At 43.0% G+C, this 14,841-nt stretch overlaps 1 protein-coding gene across 20 annotated transcripts in view; it reads right to left on the reverse strand.

Annotated features, from left to right (window-relative positions):
• Nucleotides 1-2,637: 2,637 nt before the first annotated feature.
• GATAD2A (GATA zinc finger domain containing 2A) overlaps nt 2,638-14,841 on the reverse strand; it is a 120,874-nt gene continuing 108,670 nt past the window's right edge. For 14 of the 20 annotated variants that reach the window (XM_075902814.1, XM_075902809.1, XM_075902815.1 and 11 more), the window contains 5 exons: nt 14,477-14,665; nt 13,292-13,568; nt 9,466-9,749; nt 7,780-7,966; nt 2,638-6,949 (listed from right to left, as the gene is read on the reverse strand). In XM_075902814.1, coding sequence (XP_075758929.1) covers nt 6,822-6,949; nt 7,780-7,966; nt 9,466-9,749; nt 13,292-13,568; nt 14,477-14,665 — 1,065 coding nt within the window. In that variant the 3' untranslated portion in view covers nt 2,638-6,821. The remainder of the gene's footprint in view (nt 6,950-7,779; nt 7,967-9,465; nt 9,750-13,291; nt 13,569-14,476; nt 14,666-14,841) is intronic. The other 6 variants (XM_075902819.1, XM_014578189.3, XM_075902804.1 and 3 more) reach the window with 3 other exon arrangements.

Here is a 14,841-nt window from a genome sequence, read left to right on the forward strand (position 1 = left end):
TTTCCTCAGGCAGATGGTATGTTGCGAGGCTCACTCAGCTTTGCTTGTTTTTCCCTTGATCCAGAGTTGGCTAGAAAACAACACCCAGAAGTGCATGTCAGAGGATCTGAGCTTTTCCTGTTCCAAGAACTGAAAGCTTTCCAAGCCTTTGGACGCAGTGGGCTAGTCTACCACAGTCTCCGTGGAGAGATTTGATCTTACGCTGCTAAAGCGGAGCCTTTGTAAGTCACTCTGCATGTCGGAGGCAAGACTCACGAGAAAAAGCTTAATGGCCCACGGTCCCTCTGAGAAGTGTCTGGTGAGTTACAAGCATTTAGTGTAAGATCCGGGTAAGAAAAGCCATGCAGCAGATGTAGTCAGAGGGCGTATTTGGGTCTAGGCATACTGCCTAGCGTAACCCAGCTCTTTCAAAGAATTAGGTGCATGCTGAAGTGATGCACATCACAGCGTGTATCAGATCAAAAGGCACCTGCTCTGGGCTGTAAGAAGGGGACAGGGAAAGACCTGTGGATTAAAGAAGTTAATTTGCCTATGAGAAGTGAGACAAGGCCACTCCAGGGGTATATGAGAGTTGCGTTTAGAGGCTTTTCTTTATTTCTAGCTCTGTTAAAATCTTGAATGGATCTGAAATTTCTCAAAAGCTTTTTTTTTTTAATGTTTAAATTATTATTTCTATTCTTTAAAAAATAAAATAAATAAAATCAGGAACTTGATGCCTTATTCCTCCACTTTCAAAGCACAACCATCTCCAAATAAGCCAATGGAACATGTCCCATCCCGCCCACCGCCCCCAGTTCTGAAGTTCACTGCAGTATATGAGAACTGAGACACAGTGGGACCTTCCTCTTTGGAGTACCAATGGCATTCTAAAATAGGATCCCCCTCCCCCAACAGATCCGCTCTGTGCCATGCCCCTTGGGGCCCCTCAAGTGTCAGGAAGCGATGGGCAACTTAGGCTAGTGAGTTATCCGGCCCAATGGGAGCGGGCCACAAGATTGTCCTAACCAACTCGGTCTCCCAGGACAGGGTAGCTTTGCTCACTGTGCTAGCATGCCTAGAATGTGCGGGCGGTGCCGATTGACCTGTGGCAGCACTTGGATTGGATGCAGGGGGAGTTCACGGCTCTCAACATGTTGTGTGCAATCAGCCCGCCCCTCGCTTCACATGCACGTCACTTTTGTAAAACCGGAAGGAAAAAATGCAAGTGGATAGAAGCCAGCGGAACCTGGCAACCCTGCATGTGCGCAACAGGAAACAAAATGTCTCGTGGGACTCGCATAGAACCCCAACAAGCCACACGTGGCCCATGGGCTTCAGGTTTCCCACCATTGGTGGAGGGGCACATGAGAAAGCAGAGATGCGGCTGGAACACCCTGTACTCTGGTTCTTCTGGGCTGCTCATACAACTCAGAGCCAGGGCAGGAGAGCAAATTAAGAGAGCTTCTGGGATCGCACTAATTTACAGCAGGGACCTCCAGAATCTGGGGGGGGGGGGGGGGGGAGGAGGAAGAGAATGAAGATGCTATTTGCCTACCTTTCACAACCCCATTTTGTAGCTGAATTGAGCTCAGTGGGATTGAAGAATCAGGTTCAAGATCTAGAGTTAAAGTTCTCATTCAAGCTTCTAAAAGGGTTCCCCCATCCTGGGGAAACTGGGATTTTCACATTTTATCTATTTTTCCTATTTTTAAAAACCTCAGAAACAAATTTAAAATGAACATAGCATGTAATTGGAGAAGTTTTAGGACTAGAAGTAGGAATTTCCATTGTGAATACAAAATTTTAAACTAGTCCAAGAGGTTAAAAAGGGAAGTAATGAACTTGTAGATTAGTGTTGTCTGTCTTTGGAAACATCAAGAATGTCAGAGCTGTCTAGAAGCCAAGAGGACAAGGAGAATGGGTGGAGCCAGTAGCCACTGGAGAGAAGAGCATAGCTAGGGAGGAATTTATGGAGGACAGGACAGTTGAAGTAGAAATTCTGACCACTTTTATGAGCCCGGCTGTAATGCTATCCAGCCCACCTGTCTATTGATTTAGCACACAGTTTGGTTTCATCAAGATTCAGCAGGCAAGGCATGGAGAAGGCAGGGAAAAGTAGTATAGACACCCAAAACAGTGATTCACAGAGTGGACTAGAGAGGTGTTTAACTTCGATAACTTGCATTTCTACATGTGCTTTGAGTTTCCTGTTATGAAATCTGTGTGGATTTTTCTCCCTCCCCATTTCAGTAGTAATATTTTTGGGTATAGGAAAAAAAAAATAAAACACCCAGCTCAAATACAGAAGTCTTTCCTAACAACCATCTTCCAAGGCACACCCTTAGCAATTGTGCACTTCAAGATTTTGAAAGCCAGCCTCATTTTCTACACATAGTTAAAAAAATGCGAGCAAGCCCTACAAACATTTTTATAAACTTCAAATAAGAGTGCTATGCACTGGGAGGACTGGCATGAGGTAGCATCATGAACAAGACCGTTCCAAAACATTTAAGCCCAAAGTCTGCTCTCAAAAGGCACACACAACTCCTATGGACTTTGATCAGTCATGTGTAAACACTTCCCTTGGAAAAACCTGTCTCAAGAATTTACAAAGCACAAATTGAAGACCAAGCTTAAAAAAGAAGAGAAAAGCAGAAAGCAGTTTGTCCATTTGTTTATTGTCATTCAAATACTAAAAATCCCTCACAATACAATATACAGTTATTGATTTCAGGTTCTTCCATTGAAATTGACTATCAGGCTTTAGTGGGAACTTTTTTTAAATTTCTGTTTTATTATCAAAGATTTAGAGTCACAATAAATACTAGTGACAAAAAACATACCCTGCGCTTGCGTAACGTTACTCTGTTACAGTTTCTTTGTTAATGATTATAAATTTTTTTTTAAAAAAAGCACAATGCAAGTTATTTCGCTAAATGCAATATACAGCATAACTCTGCCTTAAGCAGACAAACACTAATGCGGTTCCTTGAGGTCTTTTTGCATTATATATAGATATATATATTTATATATTTTCTAAAAAAAAAAAAATGACAACTGTGTCCCCTCCTTACAAAAGGAGAAAGTGACATGAGCCAAATACGGTTTCTGATGAGACCACTGTACAAGCTGTCTCCCTTCTACTGTGCTCTGAAATATGAGGCCCCCGTTTTCATTTTTTTTTAGCTGTACTTTGGTAAATCCTTTTTTTTTTTTTTTTTTTTTTTTAAGTAAGTGAAATTTGGTAACTAATTTGATAATTCAGAGGTAACTGAATGGTTCCTAAAACAATGATCAAAATATCTACAGAAAACAAAACAATGCTACCCAGAATTTAAGATTAACCAAAAAGAATCTTCCTCAGTATTACAGCTGGAATGCCACTTACAGGAATCCCTAATACACAAAAAAAGTTAGCAAGTCAAACTTTACATTTTGTCTGGAAAGCTGTCAAAATCTTCTACGCTATAAAAATAAAAGGTTCAACCAGGCCACTTTTCACGTTTCTGGACAGAGAACAGTAACCTATTCCACGCCCAAAATCAAACAATAATAAATTAGGTTATAAAAAAATAAAATTAAAAAACCACACAGCTCCCAAATTTCAACACTGGTTCAAATGAAAGTCAGGGGTTTATTTCACAAGTTGCTAAAATCTAAGTACAATAGTTAGTCATTTTCATTATTACTGTATTATAAAATCTCATCGTTGCAACGTCTTAAAGAAAAAAGTTATATGGCTTGCAAGAACCAACGCTGCTCTAACCCTCTCCCCAGGAGAGGGGGGAAGCAAGCAGCGTGTGAGCAATGTCAAACCAGCTCATGCGGCAATCTGTAGCAAAGCAATGCAGGGTTGGGTGAATGGAATACCGGGTGAAATGCAGTATGTACCACCTATAGGAGATCAATTTGCATGGGATATTGTCAAATTGTATATTGTCTCTTGCTTGGAGAGGGAGCTTTAAGAACAATCATGCCTCACCTAGAGGATGGGGAGGGGGATTACCTCTTTCCAGGCCTGTATGAATGAGTCAGCAACCTGCACTGCACTGGGCAGCTCTATGAGAAACTAATAGCCCTTCTGTTGGCAGGAATTCCAAACACGACAGTAGTAAAAATAAACCGAAGAGTTTGTTCTTTGCCTAAAACGTTCGTCTTTCACAATCAAGCAACTTAAAAAGGTTAAGTCACAATGCTATAGGTTTAACAATAGACTTATGTATACGATAGGAAGAGGCTAGAAGGGGAAAGGGCAGGTAAGGAGGAGAAATGGAAATTATCTGGAAAGATTTGTTCCAAATCTAAATATCTTTTGTAAAGATAGTTTTAACTGGCCAGGTAGAGTGCACAGTCAACCGAATACAACATACAGACTGAGTAGCCATCTGGCATCCATCCATGTACACCACTTGACTCTTTTCTTGCTGCATTTTTAGCCAAACTTTTCAGAAACAGCATATGCAATAAATATCTTCAGATTACCTGCACATCCCGAGAACAATAGATTAAAAACAAGGTCAAAACCATTTTAAGAACCATGCTGAGTTTTTGATCAAACTTTTTACACTCTGTCCCTAAAAAAATCTGGCCTGTTTATTTATTTATTTATTTTATTTATTTTTTGGAAAGAGAAAGTCCAAACTTATGCTGATACAATTTGACAGAGCAGGTAAAAGTCTGCAAGATGCAACATGTACAAGTTGTGATTTTCAATTCATCTTCTCGCCTTCAAAATAATTCCCATTATCCTTTCTACTGACATTCAAATTTTAAATGCTGCTATACTAATATTGGCACTTTCTAAAATAGTTTTGACATTGCTTTCAATAAGCAACCTTATTGCTTCTTCCTTCCTCCTTCTACAGCACTGGCTGAAAACTATAGCTGACCCACATTACAAAGGGCACAGGCTTTTTGACTTTAGTTGTTCATACCCTAGGTTTCCAAAAAGCCATTTGCGGACAAGACTAACTTGAGAAGTGATATTAAAATTCAGAAACGCACTTTGGCCCAGGTCATTAAGTAGAAACAGACAACTGTATTTGTGAGTGTGTAAGACAGGTCTTTGTCAGAAACAAAAAAATTCAAGGAACTGAAATACTTTCATACTGTGCAAAATAATATGCACTCTCTCCACCCCCACCCTAATAAAACACAAACCCCCTCCCACACCTTGGAATGAAAAACAAAACAAAACAAAAAAGACCTCTCTCATCCCCATCTAGTTCTTAATACATTCAAAACAAAAAGTCAAACTGAAATTCTAGGGCTTTATACAGCAAAAGAAAATACCATTTTGCAAAACTAGATCATCTATACTACTGGCTATTTTAAAAAATGCATCTAAATATTGATATTCACACAACAGAAGAGGGGTTAAAATAAGCTTATCATAATGTGATAAGTGGATCTGAAGAGGGACGCCCTACACAGTAACTGTTTTAAATTAAGGATCTAACTGAACCTGCTAAGAAAACAAATACCAGATTCAATGTAGAAACTGGATAGTAACCCCTTCTTCCGCTATTTATTTATTTATTTATATATATATATATATTTATAATTTTGAAAAGAATTCATATCAGCACTAGTTCTAGTACCAATATGCAATGCAAGTAGTAAGGTATGTATTTCTGCCACTTACAACCAATATAAAGTTAAAAACCCCCAAAACCTGATGATGCTAAATGTATCTGTGTAGCCCCAAAATATATTAAAGCCACACAGAAACCTGTCCTTAAAGCAGGGTTACCTAAAGCTCTACCAAAACTGAACTTGATGGAGGAGAGCATGGAAGAGTGCAAGTCTAGGGATGAGGTTTATGCAGTACTGCCTGAAGCATGTCCAATGTGCACTTGTACATCCATCACACCATTACAGCATCGACTAGGATAACAGAGGAAAGAACGTATTGTCTGATGCCTGCCTTTCACCCTTCTGTTCCTCCCCCAACCCTTCCTTATTACACACACTTCTGGAGCTCCTAGGTGTTTGCTTACAACTTCTCAAAAGAACAAAAAAAGTTTCACTTCATTAAAAGTCTCTGGGAACTTTTTTGCAAGGGCCCGTTGCTCTGTGCTGGATTAGAGAGACTGTTGATTGTTCAGTACTTTAGGGTCTAGGCCATCAAGTGTCCACCACAGAATCCAATGCAAGCGAGAAAGGCCTACAATGCCTTCCCAGCTGCTGGGCCTGTTTGGACAACAACCAGTCCATTACAAATCATGCCCAACTGGAATTTGAGCTTGCGCTTCTGTATCTTCATGATCTCATTATTACAAATTGTAGATTGCCTTTCTGGGGTAGGGGGAAGAGGAGAAGCAAACATGAATTCCACCTGCTAAATGCATCTGCAATCACTGGGTTTGTATTTCACTTTTCTTACAAAGAAGTGCATCCTTGATTGCCAGTGAACACTGTATGCTTGGTGACTAGCTAGCTCATAACGTAAATAAACCAAAGTCCTTCCAGTCTTCCTTTTGTGCTGGTGACAGAAAAAACAAAAACAAAACAAAGGATCACCACCCAACAATCCCCAAACACCTAAATGCACAAAGCCAAAAAAATAGTAAGAATTTCTCCCCCTTCCTGACAGCCTTCACCATCAGCCAATCACAAGAATTCGATAACCAAATGAGCCTGAGTCTGTTCCACCCTCTTGGTGTCATTTTCCCATAGCAAGGACAACAGCACTCAAATGGGACGAGGAGCAGTCTTCTTGCTTCCTACAAAGCTCGGGCAAGTCAAGCAGGGTTTAAAGCAGATTCCACTCTATTGTGGTATAAAAAAAAAAAAAAGACTGGCAGAAACAGGTAAGTCTTCCTCTAGGGCATTCCACTGCATTATTTCCATGTTGCAGACTGAGGGATGGATCGTGGGGGAATCATATCCAGGAGATATTCACGTTGACGGTCTACTGCTGAAGTCTTGTGCACAGTTATACTAGGGTTGACAAAAGCTAGAGCCCCGCCTGACAAAACAGAAAAAGAGAAAGAAGCAAGTGTCACAGTGTGCTTTGACAGGACACAGGAACAGCGGGAAACAGACGACTCTGTAAAGAGCACCCAGATATTAGGAGGAGGGATACTCTCAAATTATGAGCACAAACTGCCAGCACCCAGAGCAGGTAAGTCTTGCAAAAGAAGACACCTCCACAATCATCTGCACAAATGTTAACAAAACATCCCAGATGGTTTAAAAGTCTTGCTGTCACGCTGCCTGGAGTTGACCACAATCCAATTCTACTTCAACTCCAAATTAAATGGTATAAAAAGATTTCAGTATTGGGCAGAAAAAACAAAGCCTCAAGAAGAGCTAGCAGCAGCAGCATCTCTTTCCTAGGGATTCCAAATATTGCTTAAAGGAAGAGACCAGACCTCTAACCTTTTAACCTAGAAGGTGAAAGGGATCGTTGGATATTCTGTGAAGCACACTGTAAGGTATGTGTTGTAGCCTTTCCATCAGCAACAGATTTATTATCCCCTCCAATTTCAGTGGTGACAGATAATTTATAAGTGATGGTTATTAACAGGACAGTATCAACTACACACACAGGGCCTGACCTTCATTGCCCTGCACCTTGTACAATCATTTACATCTACTGGTAAAACACAACCAGCTCTCAGAGTAGAGCTTTACCGCCACTTCGGACAGGTGTCAACAGCTGTACCAAGTGTGAGGCCCTGGAGCAACAGTCCTTGATGCGGGAGGACACCAAAGAGCAACAAAGGATCAAGGCTGTTGGCCACAAAGTGCAACTAGCAACTACTAAGAGAAGAACACATGAAAGAAAAAGTCTACCTGTATTGATGGGGGTCTTCTTCCAGGTAGTAGAATTGCCCTTGCTGACAGGTCTCTCAGCATGCTTACCTGGCCTACTACCAAGTGCTGCTGCAGACGATGCATTCTGCAACTTGGGTGACTGACTAAATGCATGCAAGACGCCTCGGGGGGTTCCTGCGGCACCTCGAGACAGCTGGCTAGAAGTCTAGTGAAAAGAAGAGGTAATTAGAAGGGCCCAGGAATGCAAATCTGTGTCTCACAAAATGTTCAGTACAATAACCAAGACAGTCCTTTCCGGGATTTTTCTTCTTCCTTTCCTCTTCCTACCACACCTGATCCTGGCCACAAACTTCGTGCCATATCCAAATAAAAGCCAGCTTTTCTCTGCGCTAACACCACAGCTTATTTTCATCTTTTAAAAGTGATGTGAACATAAAGGCTATGTCTAGACTATGCTGAAGTTCCGAAAGAGGATATGCAAATTGTGGGAATTTGCATATCTTCTTCTGATCTCAGCAGAAAGTAGTCGGAATGCAGGTTTTTCGGCAACCCTCCCCCTTTTTCGGAAAAAAGCCACTTTTCCTCAAAAAATGAGGTTGACACGGCTTTTCGAAAAAGGGGGATTGCAGGAAAAAAACCCCGCGTCCTGACTACTTTCACTTTCAAAAGCGAGATCGGAAGAAGATATGCAAATTCCCACAGAATTTGCATATCCTTTCAGAACTTCGGCGCAGTCTAGACGAGCCCAAAATGAGGCAGTCACGCTGCCTAGAAAAAGTTGAGGTAAATACTGTGTCAACTTCCACCCACACAAGCATCACAGGCTGCAAGCCTGACCTACATCATCATCATCATCAGAGCAGTCTTTGACATTGAAAATTTTGAACTAAAATTAGCATTTAAGTTCCCCATGGCTACCCAACCTCCTGCCTAAACAACCAGGAGTTCTTTAACATTGCAGTGTATATTTAAAATGGAGCTCTTCCAAGCATTACAGAAATGGCTCTATGACCTCTGTCACTGACCTGCCCATTGTTAGGGAGACATGCTATGTGAGAGCTACTACAAGGAGTCTCTGGAGGTACATCTATACTTAGTGCAAGGTTGACACTCTAGAGGTTGATCTTCTAGCATTTGATTTAGCAGGTCTAGTGCAGATCTGTAAATCGAAAGCTGAGGGCAGCCTCTCCCCCCAGCAGCTGGAACTTCCCCTTTTGTGTGGAGCAAGGGAAAACAACGTGAGCGTCAGCTTCCCGCTGCCTGGACAGCACCATGGCTTGGCTTAAGGAAAGCCAGCTCCAGCTACACACCAGTGGTAGACAAAAACCTTCTCTCCTTCCTTGCTTCTCCTTAATCTGCCAGAGAAGGTTTTTGAAACAATGCAAGTGCTCCCCTACCCCTGATGCATTTGCAGAATTAAATGTTCAGTCTCGATTACTCTAGCAGCAGAGCTCACGTCTCAACCTTCGGATTCCCTTATCATAGGGCACTGGATTATTAACAGGGCCAAAAACTTAATTCGAAATACCAGAAGACATAAGCTCTGATGTTATCAGCTTTCACACCCGTGTGTGGTGCAAGACAGGTGCATGGTCTTTTGAAATGTATGGCAGGAACACTGAAGACAGCACAGTGGGCATGTAGAGCCGCAGAAACCTTGCTTGCTTATCTTCAGTGGCTAATTAAGTATTTAAGGGCTCCTACCTGCTTGAGTGAGTGGACTATCGGTTCTGACTTGGTCTGTACAGGAGAGACAGTCTGTTGCAATATCCGCTGCTCGATCTCCTGCTCTTGCTGCAATGCTTTCACAAAGGCAGCCTTCAGCCGATTAGTGTGCTCAGCCTTAAGGGCCTTTTTCTGATTCGATGTCATGCAGGTTTCACACATAATGGTTCCATTCTTCTCTTCCCTCCAGCGGCAAGTGAAGTCAGTCTTGCACTGAGCACACATATAGGGCTCCTGAGATAAGGCTGCAACTGAAACTTTACCTGTGGAATACAATTAGAAGAGGTCACCAATGCAGGTTCTAAGAATAGCTTACACCTTTGCTCTCAATCTCCCATCGCTCTAGGTCAGTGGCTCAAGACTACTTTTTAAATGGGGTAGCTAGGGCTGACAGACTTGCTGGGGCCTAGGGCAAAAGCCTCAACCCCACTGCCCAAGAGCCCCAACCCTCGGTGGTGGGGCTCAGGTTTCAGGCCCACTGGCTTGGGGTGAAGTCTCTGGGCTTCCTCCTTCCCCCACCTCCAAGTAGCAGGGCTCAGGCGGGTTCTAGCTTCAGTCCCTTCTCTTGGGTCTTGTCGGAATTTTTGTAGTCGAAAGGGGGTCACAGTGCAATGAAGTTTGAGAACACCTGCTCTAAACATGTGTCTGCTTCCTTCTCCCATTGTATCCCCACACGGGTTAATTTACTCCTCTTAATTTTAACCAGTTTGGATCTGTGCATCAAGCAAGTCAATCTTGGCAAGAAAAGATGACTTACCAAAGCAGGCTACCTGAATGATACATGGCGAGCCACACCAGCCCAGAGCCATGGAGTTAAATAAAACCCTCTCCTCACAAAAATTAGATTGGAGGGTTTTGCAAAAAATACTGGAGTATAAGTCTCCCCTCACCCTTGTATCCAGACATCTAGAAGTAGCACAGGTTGGACCCTTCTGGTCTGGCACCCTTGGGACCTGGGCAGTCCTGGATGAGGGAATTAGCTGGACCAGGGAAGGTCCCTCTGCCACGAGCTCCCTCAGTCTGCCTCCCTCCTGGCTGCCATCTTCTTCAGCTCTGCTGCTAGTGGGGTGACATGGCTGCCCCAGAGCTGCTGCCCCCCAGCTCTTGTGTCGGCACAGCAGCCCACAGCCCTGCTGCCACGGTGGCATACAGCCCTGCCTGAGCTGCCCTGCTCCAATCTGGGCATAAAAACGGCCAGACTGGGTCAGACCAAAGGTCCATCCAGCCCAGTGTCCTGCCTGTCTACAGTGGCCAGTGCCAGATGCCCCAGAAGAAGTGAACAGAACAGGGAATCATCACGTGATCCCTCCCATGTTGCCCATTCCCAGCCTCTGACAGAGGCTAAGGACACTATTCCTACCCATACTGGCTAATGTCCATTAATGGACCCAATCCCCATGAATTTATCTAGCTCTTTTCTGAACCCTCTTAAAGTCCTGGTCTTCACAACCTCCTCTGGAGGAGTTCAAGAGGTTGACTGTACTTCCTTTTGTTTTAAACCTCCTACCTATTAACTTCATTTGGAGAACCCTAGTTCTTGTGTTATGGGAAGGAATAAATAACTTATTGAGTTCTCCACACCAGCCATGATTTTATAGACCTCTATCATATCTCCCCTTAGTTCCCTTTCCTAGCTAAAAAGAGTCCCCGTCTTTTTAATCTCTCTTCATATGGCACCTGTTGCAATCCCCTCATCATTTTTGTTGCCCATTTTTTAACCCTTTCCAATGCCAATATATCTTTTCTGAGACTGACGGCTGGTCATGGCCCCAGCTCCATTGCTGTAGCCTCAACTGGCTTTCCCCTGGTGGGCTGCTGCAGCTCGGTCTTATCGCCAGCCAAGATGCTGTGGCTCTGTCCCCTGTGCCAGGCTAGCACGCAGCCCCGACCAGGCTGCTGCAGCACAGCCCCACTGCCGGACCTATGCACGGGTTGCCCCAGCCCTTGCTGGGTTGCCAGGCTGCCTCTGTCCCACTGCTTATGGCCCCGCTACCGCTGCTGGGCTGCTGAAGCTCTGGCCCCACTACCACCAGCCTCACTGTGCCCCGGGGCTCTCTTGTTCAGGAACAGCCATGGTCCTCCTGTACCACGGATGTTGCCAGACAAGAGAGTCCTGGTTTTGGGAGGTGGAATCTGTACTATTGACTGGCAGCTATGTCATTATGCTTCTGGTTTCTAAATCATTATCTGTACAGTATATTTTCCTCATTTTGTCTCCTTCCTCCTTTCCTACCACTCCTGCTTACTGGGCTCTTAGAAAGCTCTAATTTACCCCTAAATGTTAAGTAACAGCACAGAACACTGAGAGCCAGGACTGTAAACAAACTTCATGGGACTGCGGGAAACTTGACAATGAGAAAGTGGACTGCGGCAAAGTGGACATCCAACTAACTACAACTATGCCAGACCATGGATGTTGCTGGACCAGAGAGGTTCAATCTGTAGGCACAAGTCTTCAAAAAAAAAAATCAATCATCATAAATTGCATTCTTATTGGCGCACACAGAGGCCAAAGACCGGTTCACTTTCCATTGACTGTTCATTTTAAGAGATGGTCGCCTCCAGTCAAATTTACAACAAACGGGTGAGGTAGCATGGGGGAAGGAGTGGAGGGGAAGATATCCACTATTACCACCACTGAATGGAACATGGAGTTTGTTTTTACTTAACTATGTGGGGACTGCCTAAAAGCCTCAATGTCCATGACCCAATGCGAAACTGAACAGATGGTTGAATAAAAACCACCTTCCAAAGAAGCAAAAAAAGGCAGATCTATGGGTCTTCAAGATTATAACGTCTGAGGTTACCTGGGTAGAAATCTTTATTGTCTACCCAAATCTTAATTACTGCCCTCATACTTAGAAGCTCCATGGCAAAACAAAATTATCAGATCTAGGTTACTTCGTAGCCAGCAAGCAAATTAAAGCTCTTCAATTACACAAAAATTTGGTTATATTTAGAAATGCAAATCCTCTCTGCTTTTAGAAACAGGTTGGGATAGAAACTAGCTGAGATTTCCAGGTAATGGCCATACCATGGTATTGTTTGGAAAGTGGTCCTCACTGGAGAATCTTATTGGGGTAGTGGGCCAAAGAGAACTGAAAATAAGGAAAAGCAAAGAAGCTTTCCAGAGAAGTTCTTGCAATCAGTATCCAGCAACCAATAATGCAGGACAAAAATGGGCTTTTAGAAATCCCAGAGTTAGATAACTCACATCTGAAAACCAGAGAGAGATTACTGAAGCCAATGTTACATTTTTGTTCTTGGCTTACCTAGCTACTGTGGGAAAACCCAACATATTTCTTCTGAGACAGCCCTGATTAAAAGGCATTGCTACTCAAACTCTTCTTAGGAGGTAACAAGGAAGAGCCATCACCTCTTCTTTTGCCTGAGGTTAAGAAGGCATCCTCCACTGCAGAAACCAAAACTATTAAAGAAATAAATGTACTTCTGCTGTACTTCACACTTGAAGTTGCTTTGCCAGAATACCACCTATTTGAGGAAGGCAAGTATTATTTCCATTAGATGAAGACCTTAAGGAAGAGGTTACGGCAGCTGGAGAAAACCCCTGGGTATCAATTGCCAGATTAAGATTAAGTTGCACGCTCTCAATGCTAACTCATGCTACTTCTAAAACAGACAGGGATAGAGTGATATTAATGCACTTGTATTAATGAGGTTTCAAAGTAAGGTAAAACACAAGCAGAGTTTATCAGAAGTCAGTATATATACTTGAAACAACTGTTTCTTCTAGCATATTTTAAAGCCCTCAAATAAGCCTCAGGCATCTATGGTACAAGCTTACCTTGAGTTTCTAGCAAGTTTTGCACTACTTCCTCCAAACCAACAAGGTAAATAAATTCATTGTTGGCCGCACTTGGCAGGAAATTCATCTCTGGTGCAGGTGGCTTAGGAGGTGGGATCTCCAATAGCGTCTTCTCTAGCTGCTTGCGCAGTGCAAGTTTGGCAGCAGCTTGCCGGCTGGCTGGCGAGTCATTGGAGTTCACTATAGAAGCAACACTGGTTGTAGTAGCATTAGCCTGAGATGTCACTGTTGTACCTTTTATTGAAGTAGGTGAGGCCTTAAAGAAAATACAAGCATGCTTACTGATAAGAATACAACTGCCTTGATATTTATTCCCTATGGCCCCTTCTCATCTTGTCCTCTCTGAGATAAGGAGCAAGGAGGCGAACTGGTATCAATTGTGAAGCTTTTGTGATGTGTACACTTGTCTATTTGGACAGAACTGAGCCACCTCTCACCAAAAACTAAATTCACACAGCCCACAGAATAGACATCAGGGTACGACTTGTGTCCCCCATATGAATGGGTTACCTAGCAGTGCAATACAAGGCATCCAATTACCAGTCATCTAGTCCCTCTATCAAGAACTCTGGAAAAAGTACTTATCTTTTGCTCTTTCACCATTTTTGTAATGCATTCTTAGAAGCTTGAAAAGAGCATTTACAGTACTTCCCCTAAATATTTTGTCCTTTTTATTTGATAAATGCTGACTTTTCCCTGAATGTATTATGAATCATAAGCCAACATGCTTTTCTTCATCCTTATCACATTTTTGGTGTGCTAGTATTAGTGAGGAACTGAATACCACTCTGGGGACAGAGTTACAGTTCACTACCAGAAATGCATTGCCCATTTTAGATTCTGCTTAAATAGTGGTTATTTTATTTAGGCAAGAAAATGCTGCCTTAGAGAGAAGGAAGTAGGAGGAAGGAGAGGAGAGAAACTAAAAACGGGAGGGGGGAGGGAAGGGAGGGAGGAGGACGTGGATTTTCCAAACTGAATACATTCAGTATAGTAGTTGAGGCCTTAAATTTGTCCACAACATTTATATTCCTTTCAAATCTTGTTTTGTCATAATGCATGACCTTACATAATAGTAATGAGATGCAGTAACTGGACAATAAATAATTGTATTTAGTTCTAAGAGAGAGAAGTGAATAGCATCATGAATCTTTTGCATCTCACCTGTGGTATATTGACAAGCAGGCTGGTATTGGGAACATTGGCAACGCGGATTAGACCCTGTTGTATAATTCTCTGTCCCTGAATCTGTATACTGGGGATGGATGCTCGTGGTGCCAGGAGCAGTGGAGGTGGCCCCGTGCTGGAGTGCTGTCGGATGTTGTGGATTTGCTGGGGAGAGACAGAGATGGGCTGATGCAGTGGTTCCATGAAGGATGGGATGGAGAGAGTTAGAGAAGGTGGAGAACAGGTGATGGGAGGTGGAGTAGGATGAAATAGTGGCGGAAATGATGCAAATCAGGGAACAAAACAAAAAGCAGCAACATTAACATCATTATTGAAACTTGCAGCTTCATTCTGACTGCTAA

Source organism: Pelodiscus sinensis, chromosome 19 (genome assembly GCF_049634645.1).
Source record: "Pelodiscus sinensis isolate JC-2024 chromosome 19, ASM4963464v1, whole genome shotgun sequence".
Lineage (NCBI taxonomy): Eukaryota > Metazoa > Chordata > Testudines > Trionychidae > Pelodiscus > Pelodiscus sinensis.